At 41.0% G+C, this 26,162-nt stretch overlaps 1 protein-coding gene across 2 annotated transcripts in view; it reads right to left on the bottom strand.

Moving 5' to 3' along the window:
• Positions 1 to 7,955: 7,955 nt before the first annotated feature.
• Positions 7,956 to 26,162, bottom strand: part of eftud2 (elongation factor Tu GTP binding domain containing 2) — a 23,672-nt gene continuing 5,465 nt past the window's right edge. For both annotated transcript variants that reach the window (XM_074656239.1, XM_074656240.1), the window contains exons 2-28: positions 26,053 to 26,162; positions 25,783 to 25,945; positions 25,562 to 25,640; positions 24,619 to 24,694; positions 23,554 to 23,619; positions 23,404 to 23,439; positions 23,112 to 23,202; positions 22,366 to 22,448; positions 22,086 to 22,252; positions 21,864 to 21,988; positions 21,694 to 21,757; positions 21,494 to 21,584; positions 21,225 to 21,360; positions 20,295 to 20,422; positions 19,748 to 19,941; positions 18,955 to 19,066; positions 18,728 to 18,868; positions 17,476 to 17,577; positions 17,288 to 17,370; positions 16,911 to 16,997; positions 15,037 to 15,163; positions 13,762 to 13,849; positions 13,448 to 13,566; positions 13,046 to 13,140; positions 12,759 to 12,912; positions 9,472 to 9,579; positions 7,956 to 8,458 (exon numbers count right to left, since the gene is read on the bottom strand). The exon at positions 26,053 to 26,162 is cut by the window's right edge and continues 6 nt beyond it. In XM_074656239.1, coding sequence (XP_074512340.1) covers positions 8,363 to 8,458; positions 9,472 to 9,579; positions 12,759 to 12,912; positions 13,046 to 13,140; positions 13,448 to 13,566; positions 13,762 to 13,849; positions 15,037 to 15,163; positions 16,911 to 16,997; positions 17,288 to 17,370; positions 17,476 to 17,577; positions 18,728 to 18,868; positions 18,955 to 19,066; positions 19,748 to 19,941; positions 20,295 to 20,422; positions 21,225 to 21,360; positions 21,494 to 21,584; positions 21,694 to 21,757; positions 21,864 to 21,988; positions 22,086 to 22,252; positions 22,366 to 22,448; positions 23,112 to 23,202; positions 23,404 to 23,439; positions 23,554 to 23,619; positions 24,619 to 24,694; positions 25,562 to 25,640; positions 25,783 to 25,945; positions 26,053 to 26,157 — 2,916 coding nt within the window. In that variant the 5' untranslated portion in view covers positions 26,158 to 26,162 and the 3' untranslated portion in view covers positions 7,956 to 8,362. The remainder of the gene's footprint in view (positions 8,459 to 9,471; positions 9,580 to 12,758; positions 12,913 to 13,045; positions 13,141 to 13,447; positions 13,567 to 13,761; positions 13,850 to 15,036; positions 15,164 to 16,910; positions 16,998 to 17,287; positions 17,371 to 17,475; positions 17,578 to 18,727; positions 18,869 to 18,954; positions 19,067 to 19,747; positions 19,942 to 20,294; positions 20,423 to 21,224; positions 21,361 to 21,493; positions 21,585 to 21,693; positions 21,758 to 21,863; positions 21,989 to 22,085; positions 22,253 to 22,365; positions 22,449 to 23,111; positions 23,203 to 23,403; positions 23,440 to 23,553; positions 23,620 to 24,618; positions 24,695 to 25,561; positions 25,641 to 25,782; positions 25,946 to 26,052) is intronic.

Genomic DNA, 26,162 nt, shown 5'->3' with positions numbered 1-26,162 from the left:
GTGGACAAGTGGAGTTACCGATCTGTTGATCTGCTGGGAGGTCCACCTACATCCAGAGGTGTGTCTTTGTCTTTGTCTCCGTATTTATCGGGCTTTTTCCGCCGTGCACATCCACGTCTGACACTGGCTGTATTCGGGGGTCTCGTTGAGTGACAGCTGGATCCTCTGACTGAGAGCTTGGCGACCCGTCTCTCTGCAGATGGGAGCAGTAGAAAGCAGGATGTTGCGCGTACGCGTCTTTGACAGTGCGCGCACCCGACAGGTCACACATCTTGGGTCCGCAAAACATCTGCCGTAAAAAAAAAAAAAAAGGGCAATAAAGCTGAATTGAAACAAAACCTTATGAAAATCCTTAAGCTTATTGCGCAGCTTCTCAGAAATCACTATTACAGAGTATTCCTGCTGAATCCTGTTTGTCTTTGTTACAGTTTAAAATGTAATATCATTCATATATTTTTTCTAAACTAATATTTGTATATTATTACTCAGTGTATATGGTTTTGTAGTAATCCTGCATTTACAGTCTCAAAGTATTTCTATTGAAACCCTTTTTGTCTGTGTTTATTTATTTAAAAAGGATCCCCATTAGCTGATACCAATGGCACCAGCTAGTCTTCCTGGGGTCCGAAATCAAGTACATCAATTTATCACATACATACTATATACAACATCATATTTGTGTTACACTAATAACATTCAAATTTTCCAAACATATATACATTTCACATTCATACACATCTTCCACAACCATTTAGCCTCAAGGCACATCATTAGGGAAAAGGAACAAAAGAAAAATCATACATGACCAACATGGACTATCGATCAGCTGCTTAAGTAATGTATTCTTAGATGGTATTTGAATGAGGATTTGTTAGAGGATTGACAGATATTCCAATGATTGATGGCACCAGACATGACCGTCTTTTGTAAGGCATTAGACTTTGGGTGAGGTAACATGATTTGGCCATCACCTGCTGTTCTAGTGAAATGACTGTAAACGTCTCTGCTTTTGGTAATTTGATAGTATAAAAACTCGGATTTAGTAGAATAAATGCTGTTACTAAAGAATGTCGCTGTGCTTAAGGTGAGTCTTTTCTCTACTGGTAACCATGACAGTTTATGATGCATGCTGTCTGCGTTCGTTCTATTGGGGCAGTGTAACACAAGTCTTGCAGCTCTGTTTTGGGCAATTTGTGTTTTGCAATTTATAATGGCATAATCATACCTAACAGGGTTTTTAACTGCCAAGGTGTCATTTTAATATCATAATTATAGATGAATATCATCACTAATAGTATTACTTCAATTTGTAGGATTACTATGGTTTTGTGTATTGGTATGTACATAAAGCATAAAGGAAAATGAAACAAAGAATACAATTAAATAACTACTGATCGATACATACATTATAAGTGACAGTGTAGTTAAAGATCAGTGGAATGGAAAGTAATACCAGAACAGACTCTTCTTTGAACGTTATTGGCTTTGGTCTGGTTTGGTCTGGTCTAGTCTGGTTTGTGGTGGACCCCAAAGATGCAGCACTGGGACTTAAAGTTGTTCTTGTGTGAGCCCACAAAGCTCGGATAAAGAGCAGATTTGATGACCATTGGATGGACGGGTGGAAAACGGAGTGACACATTGAGACGACCCACCACCAGGCCGCTAACTATATTCCAAGGAAATGACGGAAGCACACAGGATCCTTCAATGGATGATGTCTGTGATTCCACACAGTCAAACGGGGCTTCCTGCTGCGAAATTAGTGGAAATGATTTGGATCATTCCAAAGGTGCTTGGCCGTTTATTACCAGCTCAATGTATGAGGGCGAGCGTCTGGTGTCAATCTGCTCTTGTGGAAGGCCTCGAGCGAGGGAACACATATGGCTCATTTGGCAAATTGAAACAGCTAGTTGCTTTGAGTTTGCAGCTTGATTGTTTGCTCACAAATTCCTCCACTCCCACCCTCCCTCTATTCTGCTACCCTCTCAGGCACCCGTGCATGTGCAGCCTCAATCAGTCTGTGCAGCTGAACTCTGAGATGGATTGACTTCTGGATCCTCTGATCTCTGCAATGATTCAGTATTGTAGGTCCCTCGGGGGCCTTAGGGTGCAGGAGTCACACAGTCACGTGCTTGGTTTTTGTTTTTTTGTGAGGCTGCTCACAGCTCCGACCTTGGCGGACCTCAAATTGTGACTGACCTGCTGGACAGTGATGGCGCCCTCCTGTGTTTCTGCAGGATAAGCTACATTTGAGTATTTAAGGGGGAGAAATGTCAGAACAAATACGCATGATGCTCTTTGGTTAATGGAGAAAGTGAAGATATATTCAGGGATGGATTTAGAAAAGTTTTAAATGAGCCAACATGCGTTAAGACTCAAATTCAAAGGCCTGCTTCTTGGTAATAATGAACTTTACTAATAGTTACATTATTTATTCAGTGTAATTAATTAATGCCAATATTTGCTATAGGCTACTTTAAAAATTGTAATATTAAATGTTATGACGAACACATTTGAAAGTTTGCCTTTTGAAGAAAAAGATTCCCACCAGCTGCGGGATATTGTTATGAACCAAACCACTGGTAAAACAATAATTAGATTTAACGTGTAGTCGTTCTCCAGTAACAAAATGGCTAACTGCTGGCTTGTCAGAGAGGATGCTATTTTGTGCTTCCTCTGTGTGTTATTCAGAGGGGTTGGTACCTGGTAAAGAACAGACTTTTTGGATCTCAATTATCTTTCAGAGAGGATTACCAAACATGAAAGCAGCAGGTCAATGCTGTAAAATTGGACTTGCTCTACAGTTTGTCATTAACTGCCTCCACATCTATACTGCCTCCATAGCTAAGTCGTGTCCAGAACAGGGATGATAATATTGCATTTTAACCGATAACCGACTCTCGTGAACCGTTTATTGACCGTTAACTGACAAGATTTGTGCCTCGCATGCAGCGGTGCGCCAGCTGCAGTGTATGAGCACAACAGACAACTGACTCCCTATTTCACCGTCAGGAGAGTTACAGTACTGTAGCACCCACGATGTTGCAATCACCGTCTCCAGTTCCCCCGTCCGGGAGCTTTAGCAGCCACTGTGGTGTGTGTAGTGTCACAGACATGCAGCCACTTTCCAGGTAACTAAAGTTTAGTTTAGCAGGATGTTAGCTGTGTGTCTGCCCGGCGTAACAATAGCGATAATCCGACAAACAGTGTGTGTGTTTGTGCTACATTAGCAGCTCTAGTCAGTGTGACGTAAATTTAGCGAGTGTTTTTTTCGGCATATTATACTATGATTTCACGAAAAAAAGTCATTTTAGTGCGTGGAAAAATTTTATGAAAAAAAGTCATAGCAAAATGCGTCGAAAAATTTCATGAAAAAAAGTCATAATAAAATGCGTCGAAAAATTTCATGAAAAAGTCATAGTAAAATGCGTAAAAAAATTTCATGAAAGTCATTTTAGCTCGTCGAAAAATTTCACGAAAAGAAGTCATTTTAGCGCGTCGAAAAATTTCATGAAAAAAGTCATAGTAAAATGCGTCGAAAAATTTCATGAAAAAAAGTCAAAGTATGCGAGTCGAAAAATTTCATGAAAAAAAGTCATAATAAAATGCATCAAAAAATGTCATGAAAAAAAGTCAGTTTAGTAAGTCGAAAAATTTCATGAAAAAAAGTCATAATAAAATGCGTCGAAAAATTTCATGAAAAAAAGTCAGTAATGCGTCGAAAAATTTCATGAACAAAAGTCATAGTAAAATGCGTCAAAAAATTTCATGAAAGTCATTTTAGCTCGTCGAAAAATTTCACGAAAAAAAGTCATTTTAGCACGTCGAAAAATTTCATGAAAAAAGTCATAATAAAATGCGTCGAAAAATTTCATGAAAAAAAGTCAGCATAATGCGTCGAAAAATTTCATGAAAAAGTCATAGTAAAATGCGTAAAAAAATTTCATGAGTCATTTTAGCTCGTCGAAAAATTTCACGAAAGTCATTTTAGCGCGTCGAAAAATTTCATGAAAAAAGTCATAGTAAAATGCGTCGAAAAATTTCATGAAAAAAAGTCAGTTTAGTAAGTCGAAAAATTTCATGAAAAAAAGTCAAAGTATGCGAGTCGAAAAATTTCATGAAAAAAGTCATAATAAAATGCATCAAAAAATGTCGTGAAAAAAAGTCAGTTTAGTAAGTCGAAAAATTTCATGAAAAAAAGTCATAAAATGCGTCGAAAAATTTCATGAAAAAAAGTCAGTAATGCGTCGAAAAATTTCATGAACAAAAGTCATAGTAAAATGCGTCAAAAAATTTCATGAAAGTCATTTTAGCGCGTTGAAAAATTTCACGAGTCATTTTAGCGCGTCGAAAAATTTCATGAAAAAAGTCATAGTAAAATGCGTCGAAAAATTTCATTAAAAAAAGTCAGTATAATGCGTCGAAAAATTTCATGAAAAAAAGTCAGTAAAATGCGTCAAAAAATTTCATGAAAAAAAGTCATTTTAGCGCGTCGAAAAATTTCATGAAAAAAGTCATACAAAAATGCGTAGAAAAATTTCATAAAAGTCATTTTAGCGCGTCGAAAAATGTCATAGTAAAATGCGTCCAAAAATGTCATGAAAAAAAGTCATTTTAGCGCGTCGAAAAATTTCATGAAAAAAGTCATAATAAAATGCGTCGAAAAATTTCATGAAAAAAAGTCAGTATAATGCGTCGAAAAATTTCATGAAAGTCATAGTAAAATGCGTAAAAAAATTTCATGAGTCATTTTAGCTCGTTGAAAAATTTCACGAAAGTCATTTTAGCGCGTCGAAAAATTTCATGAAAAAAAGTCATAAAATGCGTCGAAAAAATTTCACGAAAAAGTCATTTTAGCGCGTCGAAAAATTTCATGAAAAGAGTCATAATAAAATGCGTCAAAAAATTTCGTGAAAAAAAGTCATAAAATGCGTTGAAAAATTTCATGAAAAAAAGTCGTAGTAAAATGCGTCGAAAAATTTCATGAAAAAAGTCATAGTATAGTCTGATGAAAAAAGTCATAGTATACTGTGTTGAAAAAGTGTACTATGACTTTTTTTCCCCTTTTTCCGACATATTTTCGAACTTTTTTGTACTGTTTTGTTGACAGTGCTATATTTTGACTTGTGAAATAGCTCACGGTGGTAGATGTCTGGTTGGAATACTGGAGGTTGTGAGTTCGATCCTTATGTGACACACTGAGTTTTGAGGGCTTACGTCAAATGAAGAAGACAAATACAAAAACAAACGCTACATCAGTGTATCTGGTCAGATAGCTCAGTGTGGTAGATAACTGCTTGGAATACTGGAGGTTGTGGGTTCGATCCTTGTGTGACACAGTCTGTTTTCAGGTCCAACTTCTAATGACAAAGTCAAATATACGAAGACAACAGTCCCAAGTGTGTGTGGCATTAGTTGCTTGGTTGCTAAGTTCCCAGTTCTGGCTGCGGTAGAGTTCAATCCCCACCCTCACAAAAAATATAATAGCATTCATAACAATTTCATGAAAAAGTCATAATAAAGTATGCTATAAAAATAATAAATAATATAAAAGAAAGTTCATATATATGTATTTTATTTGTATTGTAATTCAAATTAAAAAAAATTATGAAATTATGGCGCACTGTATTGTATTATTTTTGTGTCATTTTCTTTGGCATATTACAGTATACTATAGCGTAGGCTGTTAGAAGGCTTCTTGGGGAGTTTGAAGTTGTGGCTTCAATCACTATTGAGCACTAGTAAACGGCAAATGAAAGAGGGAAAGCCTTGGAAAAACAGTTCAACTGTGTGATCCATTAGCTCCGGCTGACATTTTTATCATTTTGTGCTTCTCTCTTTACTGTAGTTGTTTTGTAACCGTTTTGCATATCTGTCTAGTTGTTTTATTGACTTTCCAACAATTAACAGTCACTTCATACAGAGGCTCTATTCTGGTAGGCCTGTTCAGAAATCCATCCATGATAGTAACAAGCCAACTACCTATCACCTTCTGACTGAAAAAGACCCATATACTCTCACTTTACCTCAAGTCATTCACAACTTGCAGACCCTTTTTGGAGTCGTGACATTGTTTGCAGGCTGACTCAACCTTCGTCATCCTCATTCAGTCTGCAGATCTCTTAATGATTCGTACAACTTGCCACTACTTTGCTATAAGCAGACTGTCAGCATAAAATTGCCTGACTTGACTCTTCATGCCCGTAGCTTCTTTACTTTGGGCTGGATGTTCTGGAGGGAAAGGTCTTCCTCGTGATGTTAGCAGGAAGAGACAAGTGTGATTGAGTCACAGACGCATGACATGGCCAGAGATTGGTGTGCAGGTGCAGAGAGAGACAAGGCAAGATGAAGGAGAGGTAAGAGCAGAAGACAGATTCGTTGCAGGAAAAGGTGACTGATGAAGGCGGTTGAGGGCAGATGGCGGTGGAAAGGAAAAAGGCCTGACTCACAGGAGGAAGAGGGTGCCCCTAGCCGGCCCCTACACCGAGGCAGACTTGCTCCTGTCTATATTTAGCACAGGGACCACAGATTGTAACGAGCGCTCCGGGGCCTTGTGTTCAGACCGGCAAGTACTGCTGCCATCCGTCTCACCGCCCGCGGCGAGGCACGATCCCGGCTCACGCCAGCGCAGGGGAGGAGTGACGGGGCCGTGTCGTCTGAGTGCACATTTACTTAAAACATGTGCAGAGTTGATCACATTCTGTCAGAGCAGATGCCTTCCGAGGCAGAGGTGAGAGGACACAAACCCCGAAAGCATCTGCATGTCAATACCGTGATGAGTATTTAGCTCTTCCTAATGGTGCGTTCATGTTTACAGCATGTTCCTCAGCCTCTTCATTTCTCCTTCCCCTAAGCATTTGAAAAGGGCACAGTATCCCCCTGTCACCTACCCACGTCTGCTAAAATAAAAAAAATCTGTTTTCTCGCTGGACAGAATTGACATTCAGTCCAAATGTCAAAGCAGCTCAAGCCATGTTTGACTCTTCCTGTCCCCGTTCTTACCTTCCCCATCTCCATCACCTCCAGGACTGTTCGGAGGATTGTCAGTGGTGACTGATGAAGGACTGAGCCGTTCAGACACTACGGTCTTCTGAAGGCGTGACGAGACTCGTGACAAGACATGAAGTGTAGCTAAACACTGCTGTTTAGAGTGATTATCTAATCAATATGTACTACGTTTTGAAGATCGAATACTTATCACCTGCAGGCTTGAGAGGTTGTCAGTGTCATCTTTCACAGTGGCTATTGGTCAACTTGAAATCACGTCGGTTACGATGCAAGGTGACAAGTTTCACAGCAGATAGTACCTAGTTTTGAGTGATCGGATAGTCTTTGACAACATGAAAGTACAGGTGTAAATGCACCCAAAACACATTGAGGACGGATTATGATCCGATCATAATGCAGTTAAGTTTTCAATCCACCTACAACAACTACGTGGACGGAAATACGTAATGCTAGGGCTGATGTGTCCGCATTACGCACCCCCTTTCTGGAGGCTTCCTCTCAGCCCTTTCAGACCAAGTGATCGGATCTCAATGTGGACACAGGAGACACATATTAATACCAGGTGTAAATGTAATCAGGTTAAATCATATCTAGATATAACCTGGATGCCAGGTGTAAAGGGGGTCTTAGACATGCTGCATCATTCCTTCTTTTCCACTTTATCCGGTCATGTGACCTTGAGCTTTGGTTCCTCTCTGCCTGCTTCCAACAGCCTGTCCATCAGTCACCGCCCACACGGCGTCTCAAACAGACACACCAATCACTCAAAGCTCCAATTTAGCACTAGTCTCAAGCCACAGACCGAGAATTGAGTCCACTACACTCACTTCTCCCAACTAACAATTACTAACTCCTTCTATATCTCGACTACACAAGCCTTCAGAAGCAGCATCGATGTGAGGATGTGGTTTCTTTCATTGTCTAAGAAATAACAGAAATGAAACGCCTTTCTTTGAATTACAAAGACTTTTATTCAGACATACGCCAGATCAATCCAAACCAAGTTTTTTCCAAGTCATCTTATTCTACAAAAACATTTTGTACATATAAAAAATAAAAATACAAGAAGAAAGATGTGACACAGCTGCTTTCACAAAGGAAAGAGCAACAAGTCTCCTGTGACAGCAAGGACTGTGTATTTCATGGCTTCCATCAATCCAATGATTGATCCAGTGATCTCCCTTTGTTACAGATCTCTTAAAACTGTTAGTTGGGGGACTTCCAGTAGGAAATGGGAGACAAGCTAATAAAATAGCGATGGTAGGGTCTCTGGAGATCCAGAATAACCACAGTGTAACCTGAATCTATGATGAAACCTGTTCTCTGTGTTATTGTAGGTTTTGGTGATGCCGTCTCACATGGGGTAGTTGAGCACCACGTCCTGTTTGGCCAGCTCCAACAACATGGGATCGTCGAAGAACTTGCTGATGCTCACATCCTCGCTCAGACCCTGAAGATCAACAAACACAGGAGATCAGTTATGTAACAAATTCACCAACTCACCACCTTTGAATTATATGGTTCCATCTGCGTTCTCTCTCACACACTCACGCTCTCTCACTCTCTCTCAGTGAGTGAGACTGTCTCTCGCTCGCTCTCACTCAATCTCGCTCTCACCCACTTACTCACTGTCGCTTGCTCTCTCTCTATCGCGCACACACACACTCTCTCCATCTCGCTCTCTCTCTCTCACTTGCCCTCTTTCTCCATCCCACACACTCTCGCCCTGTCTCTCGCTCGCTTGGAATTTAAATAACAAAAAGGAATATAGGCTACCAGTCACAATGTTTATATATGAAATATTGAGTTAATTGTTGGAGTTATGGCGAAGGTGTGGAACCTTATTTATGTTGATTATTAACAGTTTTCTATATGTTTACTGTTCTTTTTAATTGTTACTGTTTTGTTTTTTTACTTGCTCGAAATAAATAAATAAAAATAAAGAGAAAAAAATGGTTGTCACTGTCCACTCATATTTATCAACATGAATTAGTATATGACTGTATGAAAATAAGTTTGTTTTCATGAACAACCGAATGTTGCGTCGCTTCAAATGTTGCGGCCGCAAGGAGTTGTGGGACAGCATTATCTCCTTTCCTTTCGTAAAGGACGGTCCAGTGCATCCTATGCTAAAGGAGATAAAAAAGGAAGCACTGAAGCACCTTTCCTTAACATTTAGAGAATACGACCAGCTCTTATCATGGCTGCTACTTAAGATACCTCCAGGTCATTTAGTTAGGAACCTTCCCAAGCAAAAAATACTTTTCGACCACAGCCTTTGACTTTGGAGGTAGAACCTTTGTTTTATAAATAGAAAGTCCAAAAAAAAAACACCTCACGTTATGTTAATAAGTTGTCGTAGAATAAAAATGTGAATAAATACATTTTGACAAATGTCAGATCCAACCTTATAATTCCAATGGAACAACTGTGAAGTGATAAACAGGCAGACAAAAGACTCACCTTGCGCCTTCGGGTCTTGATCATGAACTCTCTGGCCAGGTGGGGGGCAGGTTGAGGCTCAAGAGGCCTGATCACAATGCTCTTGTCTAAAGGGTCACCGGGGACGATCTGAAAGGAAATATGAAATCTAGTTAACCCAGAGAGAAGGAGCGAATGGCAGCTAAATCTCAGAAAGGTACGTCCAATCTGAGAAACGTTGGACAACATGAAACACACATCGAATTTTGAGTTTTAACAAACTGAGTGGACACTTCTAACGGTGGCTCTGACCTTTCACTACATATCTGATTCCATTGTTACTGAGTCAGGAGTGCATCCATCAACATGATGGAAAAAGCAACGTGCTGTCACTGCTTCAGTTTGTGACCAACGCAGCAGAAATGCAATGTTAGCAGGTTGAGTTAGAAGAAGCTTTCACCGGCTTTTAAAATAATTCAATAAATCCATTATCTTAAGGAGCTCATAGGTGATACATTTCCTCTAAATGCAAAGAGAGAAGGAATGCTAAATCTTGAAAACGGCGGGTAGGGAGGACTAAATGAGATGTTCCCAGCCTTGGGGAAAGATTAAACCGGAGGAAAAAGGAAAAAGTAATCAATGGAGTGGCTGAAGCCCAATCAACAGATGGATGAGAGCTGCTAACAACCGTAACTTAACACTGCGCTGTTTGCATGCCAATACATAATCAAACTAATGAGGGAGGAAACACATAGCCTATGAGTGTAATGGGGAAAACAACACAGTTCAGGGACTCCCATGTTATTCTTATTTTCTATGGCAGTTTAATCGATATGTGCCGACAGGAATAATGTCTGTCGGAGACCAGAGCAAAGGAGAAGATTCAGGCTACATCCACACTAATACGTTTTCGTTTTAAAACCTCCTGCACATGTAGGCAGTAGTAACATTATAAAATGCAGAATTTAACTACTGGCGGTCGAGGCTGAGGTGGTTTGTTTTCGAAGATGATAAGACCCAATCAAGAAGCAAACGTGGGAGTCTGCGTCGTCGTTTTCAAAAGGTCTCCGTTTCTGTCCGTTCAGACAAAGCCATAAACGTAGCAAAAGTTATGCGTTTTAAAACGAAAACGTGTAAGTGTGGATGTAACCTCAGAGTGTTGATTGTATCAGGTTCAAACTGTAGCTGCCCTTTAGAAAAGTAATTTGGGGAGGTGATTGGCAGTGGACCCGAGGGGGGTCTTGTGGGGGAGAAAGGTATATTTCTGTTCAGGACTGACAACCTCGGAATAAGTGTATGGAAATAATCATCATGCTGAACCGCACGATGACAGGAAGTCAAAATAAAACTGTCTATTCTAGCTGACTTTAACAAAACATTTCAGGAATAATCCCAGGGGAAATCTGTTTATGTCGCCGGGTTCACACTGGAAGCGGAAGCGCTGCGCGAGCAGAGGCCTGGCTGTTCACACCAGATCGCATTTCTCCGCAACAGTCAACAAGCGATTCTGCTCCTCTGCTGTTTCGTATAGAGCTATTGGTCTCGGTCTTCTTGTGTGTGTCTGTGTCTGCTCGTCGCGCTCGCTCTCTGTTTTGACACAATTAACAAATATGTGGATTATGTATTTTAAAAACCACGATCACAAGCAGCAGTGACACTTTGCTATTTCTGATTAAATTTGATTGGGGGGAGGGAATTGAAACTCTGGGAGAACAGCAGGGAGGGAAGTCAAAAGCGTGCGTGGGATGCAAATTTGATCGTTTATCAGAATCAGATCATTTATATTGTTTATGGTAGATTCTCAGTGTGCGGAAAAAATAGACCAGACGCCTAAACTATCGCTGAAGATCGCAAATCAGCCAGGGAGCTCCGTGGTGCGTTTTTCGTGAACTGCCCAATAGGTTTACACGGGCACCGAAAGAACGCGTGCAGCACTTCTCCAAAAATTGCGGCGCTTCCTCTTCCAGTGTGAACCCTGCGTTAGTAACTGCATTGCTTACCATTTAGTGCTTTGCTTCATATTTAGTTTATGAAAACAAATTGTGTGTCATGATTTGTACTTAAAAATATCCCATGACAACCACAATGACAAACAATAGATGATAAATGTCAATATACTGCTCAGCCCTAACAACATTACTGTAAAACATGTGGTAATACAAGCTGGATCAATCTGTGGTTCTGCATAGTCAACTGGTTTTCATTAATTCTGCATGTTCCCAAAGGATCACTCTATAATAAATCTTTTCCAGTGTTTGGACAAGCATGTAAATAAATAATTCATGTCTACTCTCTTGTCTAACACTTGAATTTTCACCTCGAGGGGATAAAACATTAAATATTTGCACCGAGGAAAACCTTGTTTTTCCTTCCAGATGACTGACTTTGCTGTAAAGTATTAATCCTCCCTAAGTGGAGTTAATTTTCACTGACACAGCTCTGCAGAGTGCAGACACAAACACATGTCAGACATGGCACACAGAGACAGCTACATTAGACTTAAAACTTAATGACTCAACACTCCACATCAAAAGCAATTTAGCCAGAGTGGCAGACATGTGCACAAGGCGGGTCACTCTGCTGTACAAGCTGCCACAGTGTTTTGGACGTTGATGCATGTGAGTAAGGAAACGTGCGACAGTATTTGTGCATGTTAGCATGTGTACGAGTGACAGAAGGATACCAAATTTAAAGATGCACTGCCACCTAAAAAGGTACTTAAGTTATTTTGAAGCTAATACGAGGCTTCAGCGGCCAGTTAGTCAAACCCAGTGAGTATTATTCTTTTGAGTTGCGGTCTTTTTAGTACCAATTTCCCTCATTTTGTTTCCCAGGACAGTGTGTCCTTGCTGAGCTGCATTGCAGCGATAGTAAAACTAAATAAGAATTTGCACTAAAAAGATAAAAAGGGGGGGTTATAACCTAAGAGGTAATTTAATCTAAAAGAACATTGTGTTCGTACCACTGGGGAAAGCATGTTTCGATCAATGTGGGGTGAATTTAAGCAAAATACAAACAAATCAATTTAATAAAATGTAAAACAAAATAAATAAAAATGTTTTTGAGGTACGATGGGGATGTTATTGCTTTGGTTGTGTGGTTTTATTTTATGGTCTTAAAATGACAATAATATAATTTATCGCAATTATCTCTGGGACAACATACCGTCCAACAAAATGAGTTATTGTGACAGGCCTAATGGCAAACGACTGGAGAATAAGCATCACCAAGTGTTCATCTTGATGAGCCCAACTTCTAATATTTGCATTGATTCTGTTCATCTGGAAGGAAACATCTGGCTAATGTTAGAAAGAAAGCTGTTTGTTTACCTGCCAGTGGTGGAACACAGACAGGGCAAAGGCCTGTCCCTGTGTATGTGTGCGGAGGTCTGTCTCAAAGCCGAAGGAGTCGATGGCCGGGATGAACGCCTTAATGGTGTAGAGAGGAGACCCTGGAATAGGTGCATCCTGGGTGACATGACCCCTGTTGGATGACAAACACACAACCACATTTTTAAAAACTAAAGTTCTTGTATTTTAATATCAGGGAATATTGTCAACGCATTACATTTCTGCTGGGTTGATACTAGTTTTCAGGATAAAGAGAGTATACCAACCTTCTTCGAGCCAGCACTGTGTAGACAGCAGATACACAGTCAGCTGGAGCCTGAACCTCCACAAAGTAATAGGGCTCCATCAACCTTGGAGTGGCCTGTGACACAAGGGCGACCACACATTAGAGGGAGGACGAAAGCCTGGATAAACTGTATGGCCAACCCATGTACAGCTGGCCCATGAATTCATCATAAGAGCAGTGAAAGAGCCAAAGGGATGTTGAGGAAAGACGCCAAATTGTGAGAGAGGAATGGTATCGCACTACAATTAAAAAGAACCCACGTCAGCAAAATGTGAACCGTAATCATGGTAATGGAACATTAGAGAAAGTGAAGCTGAAAATGAAGTCTGGAGGAGCTAATGGCAGATGAGGAGAAGAAAAAGCTCAGAGAGGATGATCTCACCATGAGGAAAGCAGAGTACACCACTCTCCTGGCTGTAGGGATGACCTGGCCTCCTCCTCTGTGGAGAGGCTCCTGAGCAATGACTGCGTCAAGGATCTTAAACTTGACATTCCTGATGGCTGAGGGCGGCAGAAACACTGAGTTATGGTGACATAAAACTGACGAGGAAAGGAACATTTTCCCTGTGCACAACACGTAATGCTTGACATTCTGGTGAAGAGGAAATTCCAGCACCAACGGCAGTACAAAAAAACACATTTTTATTTTTATAATCAAAACGAGTCAGGGGTAAAAAGAATGACGAGAGAACTTACGCTCATCACAGAGAGGCCCCTCCCTGGTGCCCCACTGGAAGCCCTGAACGATGCTGTCTTTGACCGAGCCGAGCAGCGCCTTGTCCACCTACACGGGAAAAGAAAAGACATCAAGTCAAAAAACAGTTATTCTCTGATGGGATGTGCTATTGAGCAAAACCTCAAAGACTTCCGTAGCCTTGTGTAATCCTTATCCCCATTAACCAGGGGTGCAACGGATCACAAAACTCACTGTTCGGATCGTGTCACGGTGGCCGGATCACATTTTTTTTTAATCGTCGATGAGCCATATCGGCCGATGACGTTTTTGTTGTTGTCATTTTGTTTTGTTATAGCAGCATATAGCATCATAATATACATTAGCTGTTAGCTCCGGTGCTGCCATCGTAAGTGTAGCATTATCAGGGATCGGTAACCAGAAAGCATTAAAGCTGATCTCCCGATTGTATATTTTACTTAAAATCAGCCAATAACAAATCGGCAGTAAAACTTTATTTCACACTATGATGGTTAAACTGTGTAATTAATCAGCGGTTCAAATGCGTGACAAACCGCGGGGGGCGGGGGGGTGGATCTGTACACTATCGTCCGTTACACCAGTGCGATTAACAGATGTAACTAAATGTATAGTGTAGATAATGATGTGTAAATAAATGCAGTTATTTTGCCTAAAGTTTAAAAGTACTGACTTTCTCGTCGTTTAGGAATGGATTTTTTTATTTTATGGCAACCTCAAATGTTTTATGATTGGTGCTCACATGGTTTGACCGGGCAACGATGGCCTAGTTTGGTGTTTATATAATATCAATTAGAAATAATATAATTACTGTCATCTGAGTTCTAGATTCAAAGAAGTGTCTGATTTTAGATTAGAAATTATAACACAGATTAGTCAAATTTATTAGCATCGATTTCAATTAGAAATTACTCGTTTCAGGTAATTATCAAGCAAAACTGCCAAACATTTGCTGGATCCAGTTTCTCATGTGTGGATTTGTTGCTTCTTCTGTTTGTAAATTGAATATTTGGTGGTTTTGAAGTGTTGATCTAATAAAACAGGTAATTTGTTGAGGACACATTGGACTCCGGGATGTTGTAATAAATTAAAAACATAATCCGAAATGACAATGATTGTTAGTCATAGCTCTATGTGGCCCTAAATAGTTGGAGCGCAAATGAACCAATATTCAAATAGGACACTTTAGAGTAAACCTTTCTCCAGACAAAGAGCCCTATTCAGCCGTGATTCAGCTGCCTGGCTGGTACAAAACTCACCTCAGAGGGCAGTGTGTCATCTACGAGGATGTTTGGTCCCGTGGTGTCTGGTCCGAAGGCCCAGATGGACCTGGCAGCCAGCAGATCCCAGTCGTACTTTGTCTGGAAAAACTCTCCCAGCTTCTTCCTGCCATGGGGAAACAGAACAGCCTCTGGTTGAAAGGAGGTCTGCACATTGTGTCAGCGGGAACATTAAGGAGATTGGTTGATCGGGGGGCCGAGGGGTTAATGGAAGAGGATGAGTAGAGCGAAGGTTCGGTTTAATGGTGTGTGAAGTATGTCACTTCTTTGGCACCGCTACTCCACGCTGGCACCGCTGGGTCCAGATGGTCTAACAGATGAGCCGAGGACCATCAGGAAGCGCCTCTCTCTCGAGCAGCAGAACACACTCACTCAGGCATGCTCGTCATGTCACAGGGACGGGAAAATTCATGCATGCTTTTAGTGCATGATTAAATTACTGAGAGTGATCTGATCAATATACGGAGGAGGGTTTTTTTTAGCACACACTTGTCATAATGTGAAGAAGGCTGTCGTTTGCTTTGCTTAAATATTCAATCACAGAAAAGCTCTACTGTACATCTATCAATTGAAATAGTTAATCCTGATTATCGCACATTTTGTATCTGTTCAAAATGTACCTTAAAAGGAGATTTGCAGGTATTTAATACTCTTATCAACATGGGAGTGGGCAAATATGCTTACTTTATGCAAATGTATGTAAATATTTATTATTGAAAATCAATTAACACAATGACAAATATAGTCCAGAAACCCTCACAGGTACTGCATTTAGCATTAACAATATGCTCAAATCATAACATGGCAAACTGCAGCCCAACAGGCAACAACAGCTGTCAGTGTGTCAGTGTGCTGACTTGACTATGACTTGCCCCAAACTGCATGTGATTATCATAAAGTGGGCATGTCTGTAAAGGGGAGACTCGTGGGTACCCATAGAACCCATTTTCACCCCTTTGAAAATCACCATGAAAGTTTTTCCTCGCCAAAATTTAACACAAGTTCGGAGCGTTATTTAGCCTCCTTCCCGACAAGCTAGTATGACATGGTTGGTACCAATGGATTCGTTGGGTTTTTCTAGTTTCATATGATGCCAGTATCTTCACTCTATCTTTAAAACTGTTTTAAAAGCATTAAAACCTCCGAATGATTGATTGCGTTAATGCATTTTAAAAATTAGTGGCGTTAAAAAAAAATGTACGTTATGAACATTGCCTTTATATTTAGCATTTCTTACACTCAGTTTCTAGTGCCCCCTTTTCAAACTGACATGGTGAAGCAGAAATACACGATTACTGTCAAGTTTCAAAACTTAAAACTAAAGAAAATTAGACCTAAATTAAATAAAAGAATACATGAAAAAAGACACACCAGACTAATTTAAAGCACTGTTATCAAATAGCAACACATGGTGGTCACCTCCACGTCCAACTTAAAAATTAAAGATGATGGTATGCACATCTTGGTCCATGCATGATAAATTGTAAAAAATTGGGTAACACACCTATGGATTTAGGAATATTACCCACAAATCCAATAACTGCTCTTTTTAAATGACGATTTCAGCCTTGGGCATTTCTATATCTCTCTACCTTCTTCAATGACAGCATTTAATTAAAGAATCTCACATGCCGGCTCATTCATCCCTGCTAACCGAGGGAATAATGAAAACGAATGCTCAGCCAAATGGCTCCGATATATGGAGAAATGAATACGGCTACTACCATATCAGACTGAAATGGGGGAAATCTACAGACACGTCTAACATGAAAGGCACATTATATCATTTTAATAATTAAGAGATCACAAGATCAAAACGTGGGAGTGTGATGGTGATATCTTCTACATCTTACCTGTTCCACGTGATCTGCACCACTTCGTTCTCGATGTCCTCAGCCAGCCCCTTCTCCAAGGGCTCCGCAATCATGGTAATCTTATTCCTGTCAATCACATCACGCAGCTGTCAATCACTCATTCTGGGTCGGGGAGACTGGGTCGGCCAAAGGGAAGGACTAACTGACAGTGACTCCAAACTGTGCACAAAATGAACTCCCCAACAACAAATACAACATCTAACAGTCTTAATAACAGCTCGTATCAGAAATGAGAAACTTTAAGAGCTGTGAGTGTTGAGTTATATTAATAATCTAGCAGAGTAGACTTTCTTGTAATTGCACTCGTTTCATTGTATGTGTGGAAAAGATCTAAAAATATGATGTTTGTAACACACTTTTTGTTCGGCGTTTCAGCGAAGCACTTGAGTGATGATGTCTCCACAACCGTTTCACAGAAAGTCACGACAGGGTCGGCAACCTGTGGACGAAGATGAGCACAGTTACACAAAGAAACCAAAGGTTCCACTTCCTGTGTGGTAGCTTCAAGTTACAGCTGTTATCTGTAAGCAGTGAGAAGAATTACTTTAATGTCGATCTCAGAGTACATCTTCCGCAGGTCGTGCATGACACAGTCCAGGTAGAGCTCTCCGGTCCCCAAGATAACATGCTCTCCAGACTCCTCCACCTGAAAGACAAAGACATACAAATGGTCAATTAAGCTAATTAGTAGCTACACAATTATTGTTGAGGTCAGTTTTTACTTTTCATATTTGTCCTTCAGGATCAATATTTGTATTTTTTTTTCTTCCAGAAAATCATTATAGGAGGCTACTGAGCTGGCTAGCTTAGTAGACACGTATATTGGTACTTTTGTAAAAGTAGCTTTTTCTATGAGTTTTGGCGTTTCATCCACACACAAACTCTCACTGAAAATGGAGCTTTTGAAGATGTTCAGAAACTCAGTTTTCAGTGTTGACATGTAGATGGGGAAAACAGAGTTTTTGGCTTATAACATCAAAGTGTCTGCAGTTATCTCCTTTGTGAAGTGTCACTAATGAGGCGACATGTCGTGCAGCGGCATCATAAATACATCCATGAACGGCAGACTTGGCCAACGTCCCTAGTGTGTGTGTGTGTGTGTGTGTGTGTGTGTGTGTGTGTGTGTGTGTGTGTGTGCGCCTCCCAATTCATCTGGACAGAGATTTTTTAAAACAGTGCTTGTGTGGACATGATATATATATTTTTTTTAATCGGAGGAAAAACACCCATGTGCTTGTGAACTAGGCCTCAGTTATTACTTAGTTACTTAGTAGTGTATTCAGCTTGTATTACAGGGATTTAAATTTACAAGTACTAGTGCAGTGCCTTTTTGGGGCTTGGCCATTTGAAGCGCATGCCCGTTCGGAACGGGCTAATAGCTCGGCCCCCGGAAGTGCTACTTGCATTGTTCTCAAGATCTGCTGTGAAGCAAAGAAGAGTTTGGTTGTAATATTAGTAAATCCAGCCGCAAAAGTGAACTGCAATCAATGAGCCGCAGCTTGTAGAGGCCCGTTGCAGACAACATGCTTGACTCAGTCTGGAGAGCCCTGAAGCCCCGCCCCCACTGCTACACAGAGTGCTATCGCTCATTTATTCAAAGTTTATTAATATTGCGTGTCCTAATTGCAGCAACTTCAAGGCTGCACGTCCTTGAGTCCCGACCCGCCATGAGTGAAGTAAATCGATAGTTTGAGATATATGAAGGACATATCCACAGACAGACGGAGATTCCTTGCTTTATAGTTAGATTGAAAGCCTGTTACTGGACCCACTACTGTACTTGCGTGGTGACATACCTTTGTGGTGAGAGACGGATAGCTCTTGTTGACCTTCCTCAGTCCGTCCAACATTTTGGGGAGCTCTGATGGGTTGACGGGCTCCACTGCAATCTTTATGACTGATGCTGTGTTGAACTTCAGCGGCCTGAAAATCTGAGCCTGTCAGAGAAGTAAAAAATGTCACTATGCTGTTTCTCATAAGGTGTTTTTAAAGATCTCTGTGGTATTTCTGTCTCAAGTCTCACCTCTTCGTTTCCTCTGGGCTCTGTGATTGTGGCCGTCTTGACGATCGGCTGGTCACAACCTTCGATGAGAACCCAGTTGCCAGCAGGAACTCGGTTCACTTCAATTTGGTATCTAAAAGATGTGGATGGCACAGTAAGATTTAATTAAAAAAATCATTGATTTCTGGCTCTACAAACTTAAACGCTTTTTCCACCAAAATTAGCATGAATATGCAGGTTTTTTAAATGTGAGAAAATATACAAAAATAGGCAATAGACTTTTTTTCCTTGGTGTGTCACGTTTGCACAGGGCAGCACCCAAAGCAGGGTTAATAAACTGTGACAACGTTACGGTGGTTACTTCTTTTTTATGTCTGTCACTTATTCAGTGTCTCTTCAAACTATCTAACCAGAGTTGGTGATTGTTGGAACAGTGGAAAGACGAACAAAGACGGTTTTGATGAGTTTTATTTAGTTTCTGTCGAGTTTGAATGCAGTGTGTTTTACGATGATCAGCGAGGTAAAATGACTGTTGTCTGTGACTCCAGTCTGGTGGCTTTGAGGAGAGCATATTAATCGTATGTTTTGTACTTTAATAAATTATAATAATTGTCCAAATCCCTGATTATATTCATTATATATTCACTTTAGTGTGTCCACTGGGTGTCATGCCGATCGGAGCGGGAGCCGATAAATACAGTGACTGCTGCAGTCATTTGTCCCCCGAATGAACACCAATTGTAACCTTTCCCACTAAAGACATAAGCCAGATGTAGATGAAGGGGCTTTAGGAAACCAAACGCCTACAGCGTACCTGGCAACTGAAATCCAGAGACGGCCCACGGTGCAGACCTGGGAGTCCTCCTCATCTTCGAGGGTGTAGTTCTCTCCTAAAACCTTAACGGGCTGACCCGCCTGAATGGTTCCACTCAGCACCCGGCCAAATGCATGGAACTGAACCCCGTCCTCTGTGCTGTACATCTTAGTGGTGTGGCACATCAGAGGACCCTGAGGGCGAGAGGCATGAGGTGAGCAGGAAAGAGGGATAAGAGAGATGAAAAAAAATAGGGCTGGAAAATCTTACTACGCTGCAAGTAACATTTCTTCCTAAAGAAATATACGAGGGCTTACGCAAAAGGCAGTAAGACTTTTAATGGAACTTGGAAAACTGTGATCAATGTCCGGCAGTGTCTTAAACTGGCTTATTTAACAGCTCGTTCATTTAAAGCCAATTAAAACAGCCTGTTGGCTTGATCTGTAAGAGCAGCTGGACTGAAGAAAACAGATCGCAGCAATTTGTAGTTAACTGGCGTCTCTGCTTCTCACCGGCCAATAAACAGCTCTGCTTCCATTATACTCACATCAGGGTCGCACTCTACCATGGACTCCCCAAGGTCTGAGTCCAGACCTCCAGCGTATGTGTGCTCGATCTTGTTCCTGGCACCCTCCTGTGGTGAGGGGATGTGATGTACACACATGTCCACAAAGCCTGCAGGCAAGAAATTCATTCAGGAGCAGATACATTGAGTAAAGCAGCAAGACAAATAAAGTGCCTATGAGAGTCTTTGCAGTATTGTTATTAGCAGTTTATTCATACAGTTCTTATAAAAACTAGGGGTGGGAAAAAAAAAAATACAGGATAGTATCTCGATATTTTGAATGGCAATATTGTATTGACACACGGACGGCAAGTATAGAATTTTTATTATTAGGGCTGTCAAAGTCAACGCAATAATTACACATTAACACAAATTTGTATTAACGCCACAAATTTCTTTAACGCATTAACTGAACTTGACATTTTTAGATTGTAACAGGCTCAGTTTTAAAGCTAGAGCGAAGATACTGACATCATAAGAAACCAGAAAACCAAAAGAATATATTGGTACCAACCATGTAATAATAGCTTTTCGAGAAGGGGGTTAAATAACACTCCAAACTTATGCTAATTTTGGCAAGGAAAAACTGGCATGGCCCTTTTCAAAGGGGTCCCTTGACCTCTGACCTCAAAATATTTGAATGAAAACAGTGTGTTATTACATAAAACAGATGTTGACAAACTGCAAAATTTGCAGTTGAAAAAGGTAATTTGCATTTTGCAAAAATGTTTAAAATGGCAATAAGATCATATTGTGACTTAAGTATTATGATAATATCGTATCGTGGGGCCTCTGGTGATTCCCACTCCTAATAATAAAAACCGTAGTTCTTCATATAAAATAACAATTTTAAAAAAAAAATACCAACACAAACAAAATGAAAAGGATAGATAAAAACAAATGACGCCATACCAGTGAACTCTCCGAAGAAGCGGTTACAGACCAGCCTTAGCAGGGGTCTGATGTTCAGCTTGAGTTCCTCTTTAGTCAGGTGGATCCCCAGCTCATCCAGGACTCGGGGGAGAGATGTGTCCACATCCCCAACCACCTACACACAAAGAGGATTTGGGTGAGGATTACACCCTGAGGTCTGCAACTCAGCCAGAGCCTGACGAGGCCTTGAAAGTATTGAGCTAGCCATGTAGCCTCGTTATATAACATGTATGTTAGACGTGTCCAACCTGTGAGAGGATCTTGTAGAGAGGCTCCAGGACAAATTCCACAAAGCTGCGCTGAGAGTTACTGCTGGGAGCTTTCTTTGTGAACTTGCGACTGAACAAAAAAAAGAGAAGATGGCAGTAAACATAAGAATGTGTTAAAAGAGGAGGATGGTTTTGCATTAAATATTAGCAATATGTTCAAATCCAAATGAGTTACTCACGTTTTGGGGTTGAAATAAATGTCTCCCCAAAGCCTCTTGGCAAACTCATTATAGTTGATGTCACCTGCAAACACAAAGAGAGGAGTTAGTTAATACCTCACTAACTGCATTAGGCATAAGATAAGAAAAGGATGTGCCCGTTTATGAGAGCATGTGTTGACAGGTCTTACCATGGGTGTCTGAGTAGATCTTTGCAAAGGAGCCCAGAGTGAAACAGATGCTGTACTGAGAGCTGGCAAAGCACACATTTCCAAGGAGAGGAGACACCACCAAATTCTCATCTGTGGAGTATGTGCTGAGAAGAGAAATGACCGACCATGAAGTGTCTGATTTTGTCACTTTTTCCCATCAATACTACAGACACTCTGGACGTTATGGGTTTCAAGTATTACCTGAGCAAACCATTGACCTCATCCACAATGTGGCGAAGTTTATAATAAGCATCTGTGGGAGGCAATTTGAGCTCCCCGATGAGCCGGTCCACTTTGTTGATGCAGATGGTGATGGCCATACGCTCCTGAACGGCATGTTTGATCAGGCGCTCTGTGTTCAGCATCACCTGGGCAGAGAAACACAAAGGTGTCGATTATATGGAAGGTTGAAGAACGTTGACAAATGTGCAGAGAGCGTGCAGGGATGAGAGATCAAGAAAGAAAAAACTAAGTGACTCACTCCTTCTGCTGCGTCTATGAAGAGAACGACACCGTCTGAGAGCCGGATGCTGGACGTGACCTCGTCAGAGAAGTTCACGTGACCTTCGAGGGAGAGACAAGGTTTTACATCACTTTCTGCTATGATACACCAAACACAAATATACGTTCAGTAAACATTAGGGATGCACAATATATATATATGGCCCAATAAATTATCTGCAGATAATGGAAGATTTATCCGATATATTTTTTCGAAAATGAAATTACAGCCGATAAATGATCGCAGGATCTACACCCTCCCATACAGTAGGTGGCGGTATGTACCTTGTAAACTTGGTTTGCGACCCGCCAATAAACACAGAGAAGAAATAGAAGAACAAGTGCAGCACGCTGACTAGAGAGCCAAGCATGTCGTTGCCGGTGTGGATGTTTTTCACAGTTTTTTTTACGTACTTTGCTACAAAAAGTAAATGGACATTTAAGAGTCAGAACTGTTATTTGTTTTTAGTGATGTCAGTTAGATTGGGTTTGGTCAGAGCTATGAGATATTAAATCATCCATCTTTTCTCACTGCATGTTAGCCTTTCTTACCCTCAGGTGTGCATAAAAAACAGGTCATGAACTTGTTCATAAAATACAAGAATGTGAAATTATTGGTTATGTTATCTGTATTGTCCATGAGAAGCAAGTAATTATCAGTATCGGCTAAAAAAAAATGCATATCGTGCATCCCTATTAAACAACGCATACAGTTGCACACAATACCTGGTGTATCCATGATGTTGAAAAGGTAGGATTTGCCTCTGGAGTCTGGCAGGACCATTGTGACAGGGGTGCTCTTGATACCAACGCCTCTCTATAGAAAAAGCACAGGATAGAAATCACCTCCGCAGCAAGGGAAACATTCATCTATCACCTTAAAGCATATTTTCTTTCATTTCCGACGACAAAACTGCAACCTCCCCGCTTTAAAAGACTAAGTCAAGTTGTCAAATTAAACTGAATAATTTCGGCATCATATTGACATGTTTATAATTCCTTCAACAAAACCACTCACCTCCTGTTCCGTGAAGAGGATGTCTGTGTATCGGAGCTGAAAAAGTCAAACTTCACGTTAACTTCTGTATATGACGGCAGAAACTAAGTGTAATAAATCGCAAACATGTGTTATTGTACGTGTAGATATATTATTCCAGTCAATACTCACATCCACATCATCTCTCTTCCTGATTTCTGGGTGCGTCTGTTCAATCAGGCAGTCCACAAAACAGGTCTGAACAGAATAAACAAATCCATTAGATCCCCATGAGTCACAGATGAGTCCATGTTGTGCAGCCATGTTATTAGCATATGCTCCAAAACATTCCTATCCTCCTAAATTTTTCATCTTAGGAACACGTCCTCTTTGGCAAATTGCCACAGAAGAGCCCTGCAGTGTTTCCCCCAGCATTGTACAGGCATGGCGTGTCGCCAGCGCCAACTGGAACCCTCGCCAGGCCAAATTTCTTTTTTTTTTAATTCCAAAATTAACACCAAACATAATCTCTGGCATTTCCCCAATCCCCAGTCCATGAACGAGGTAAGAGTCTGTGGTGAGTTCACGTCTGCAATAACAGCAGGACAGTCATGTGTCTGCTATCTAAAGTGAAAATAACGTTGTCAGTAGCCTACCGGTGAATACAAAAAGGCTCGGTAGTGACTAACACACTACCGTGCTGCCGGATTTGGTTTTTCTGTGCTTTTAGTGGAGCTAGACCAGAAAATATTCGGTTAACATGCGTTTAATGTGGAGGAAGCACTGCGTTGGACTCCATTTAAAATCTAGCCTTTTAAATGCTACATTGCTTGTCAGCAACCAGACATATGGTAATTTAGGAGGCAATTTGGCCTTGTGTGCTGATTAATTTGGCATGCAGTTAACACGCCAGTCCTAATTTAGTTGTCATGAAGCTCAAGTCCTTGCATTTGCTCCTGGTTCTTCACCACTTTTTGGGAAGAAGGAAATATCAGTAGTAACGAGCAAACCAGCTTTAAAAGTAGTTATTTTCTCTTTAAGTAAGTGCTGTGTGGTCGATCTAATTTATGCCCATGTGAAGAGTGGTTCACGTGGATTTCGATTTGGTGTGGTGTAATTGTGTTAGCGCACACCCCCGCTCCCTTTGGCACATCTGCCAGGCCAAAGCAGTCAACTTAGGGGGAAACACTGCCCTGACTAGAAGTACGCAGCTAAAAGATAAACGGAGCCAGAGGCAGCCATAAGGCAGGCTCTAACCTTGCCGTGGTGAAGGTGACCACACAGGGTGACGTTTCGGATTAGCTCAGGACCGTCCATCAGATCGGCAAGGAATCTGCCAAGAGAGAGGAGGGATATCACAGCTTGAAGGACACACAGCAAACACGTGCAAATGGAAGATATGTACTGGGAAAAACACAAGTACTAGTAGAGTGCTGTTGTACCAGTTACGATCTGGATGAACATTTGCAAAACTAGAACTACCACCTCGCGGTTGCAGGTTTTCCATCAGTGTATTGCAAGTCTGACGGCCCGCCGTGCCTAAATTGACTACCGGCAAGGCCTAAGCATCGGGGAATTATGTATTTTAAGATGTTTTTTAAACTAATATGTGTCATACAAGTAGCGAACTCCCTTAAGGAATAACTCAGTGCGTAGGTTGTGTGCTTAACATTACTGAGTGTCAGATGTGGTAGAGAGAGAGAGAGAGAGAGAGAGAGAGAGAGAGAGAGAGACTGTGTGTGTGTGTGTGTGTGTGTGTGTGTGTGTGTGTGTGCGACGGACTGACAGCAAGTATGAAGATACCAGTATAGCTGTGAGCGTAGCAGTGCTACCCTGGGTTGTGTGGCTCTGTTAACCAGTGAAGTTGCAGTTTACATCCATGTCTGTCTAAAATGCCATCGCTTCATAATTTCATTCTACTAGACATTTGCGTGATATTGTCATAATTTGCATATTAATTCTTGAGTTATGGCCAAAAATGTTTTTGTGAGGTCACAGTGACCTTTGATCACCAAAATCTGATCAGTTCATCCTTCAGTCAAAGAAGACTTTTGTGCCAAATTTGAAGAAATTCCCTCGAGGCGTTCCTGAGATATTGTGTTCACGAGATTGGTACAGACGGACAACCCGAGACCATAATGTTGCCGGCGCGGAGGCACAAAAACAGATCATCATGTGTCTATTTATGTAGATAACTTACTCCATATCATAAACGGTGGCGGGTAACTCCTGCTCCATCAGGGTGAACTGCTTGTTCTTCACAGGCTTGATGATGGGTTCTGTAGTGGAGAGAAAAACACTAGTGTTTGTGTGTAACTTAACAGCATAAATGACTTATTAGCATCCATCACATACCATTAGAAATACTCAATACATCATATAAATCTGCTAACACAGGCTATGCTGTTCTTTGTATCTAACCTGTGAGAGGTTGTGTGTCTTCCTCTTGGACAATAGTTTCCACTTCGGGCCCATAAACCTCCTCTGCTGTGGGATAGTACTTCTTGTCCTCATGCAGGACCACCTCCATACCAGGGACATCCTCATCAGCATCAGCAGGCTCATCTTCATCATCTTCATCGCCCTGCACAACGAGAGAGAGTTATTACCATGACATGTGAGAACATACTGCATAAACTATCAAAAGTAATACCTAGTCGTAACTGTGCAACACTGATTTTAGAAGAGTACCTCGTCAACATCTCTGTCCTCTGCATCCATATCATCTTCATCATCGTCAGAGTCCAGCTCTGGACCAATGTAGTTTCCAAACTCGTCATACAGATCAGCCTCCATCTTGT

This window comes from Sebastes fasciatus, chromosome 13 (genome assembly GCF_043250625.1).
Source record: "Sebastes fasciatus isolate fSebFas1 chromosome 13, fSebFas1.pri, whole genome shotgun sequence".
NCBI classification, from domain to species: Eukaryota; Metazoa; Chordata; class Actinopteri; order Perciformes; family Sebastidae; genus Sebastes; species Sebastes fasciatus.
This window is presented reverse-complemented; position numbering and strand designations above follow the sequence as displayed.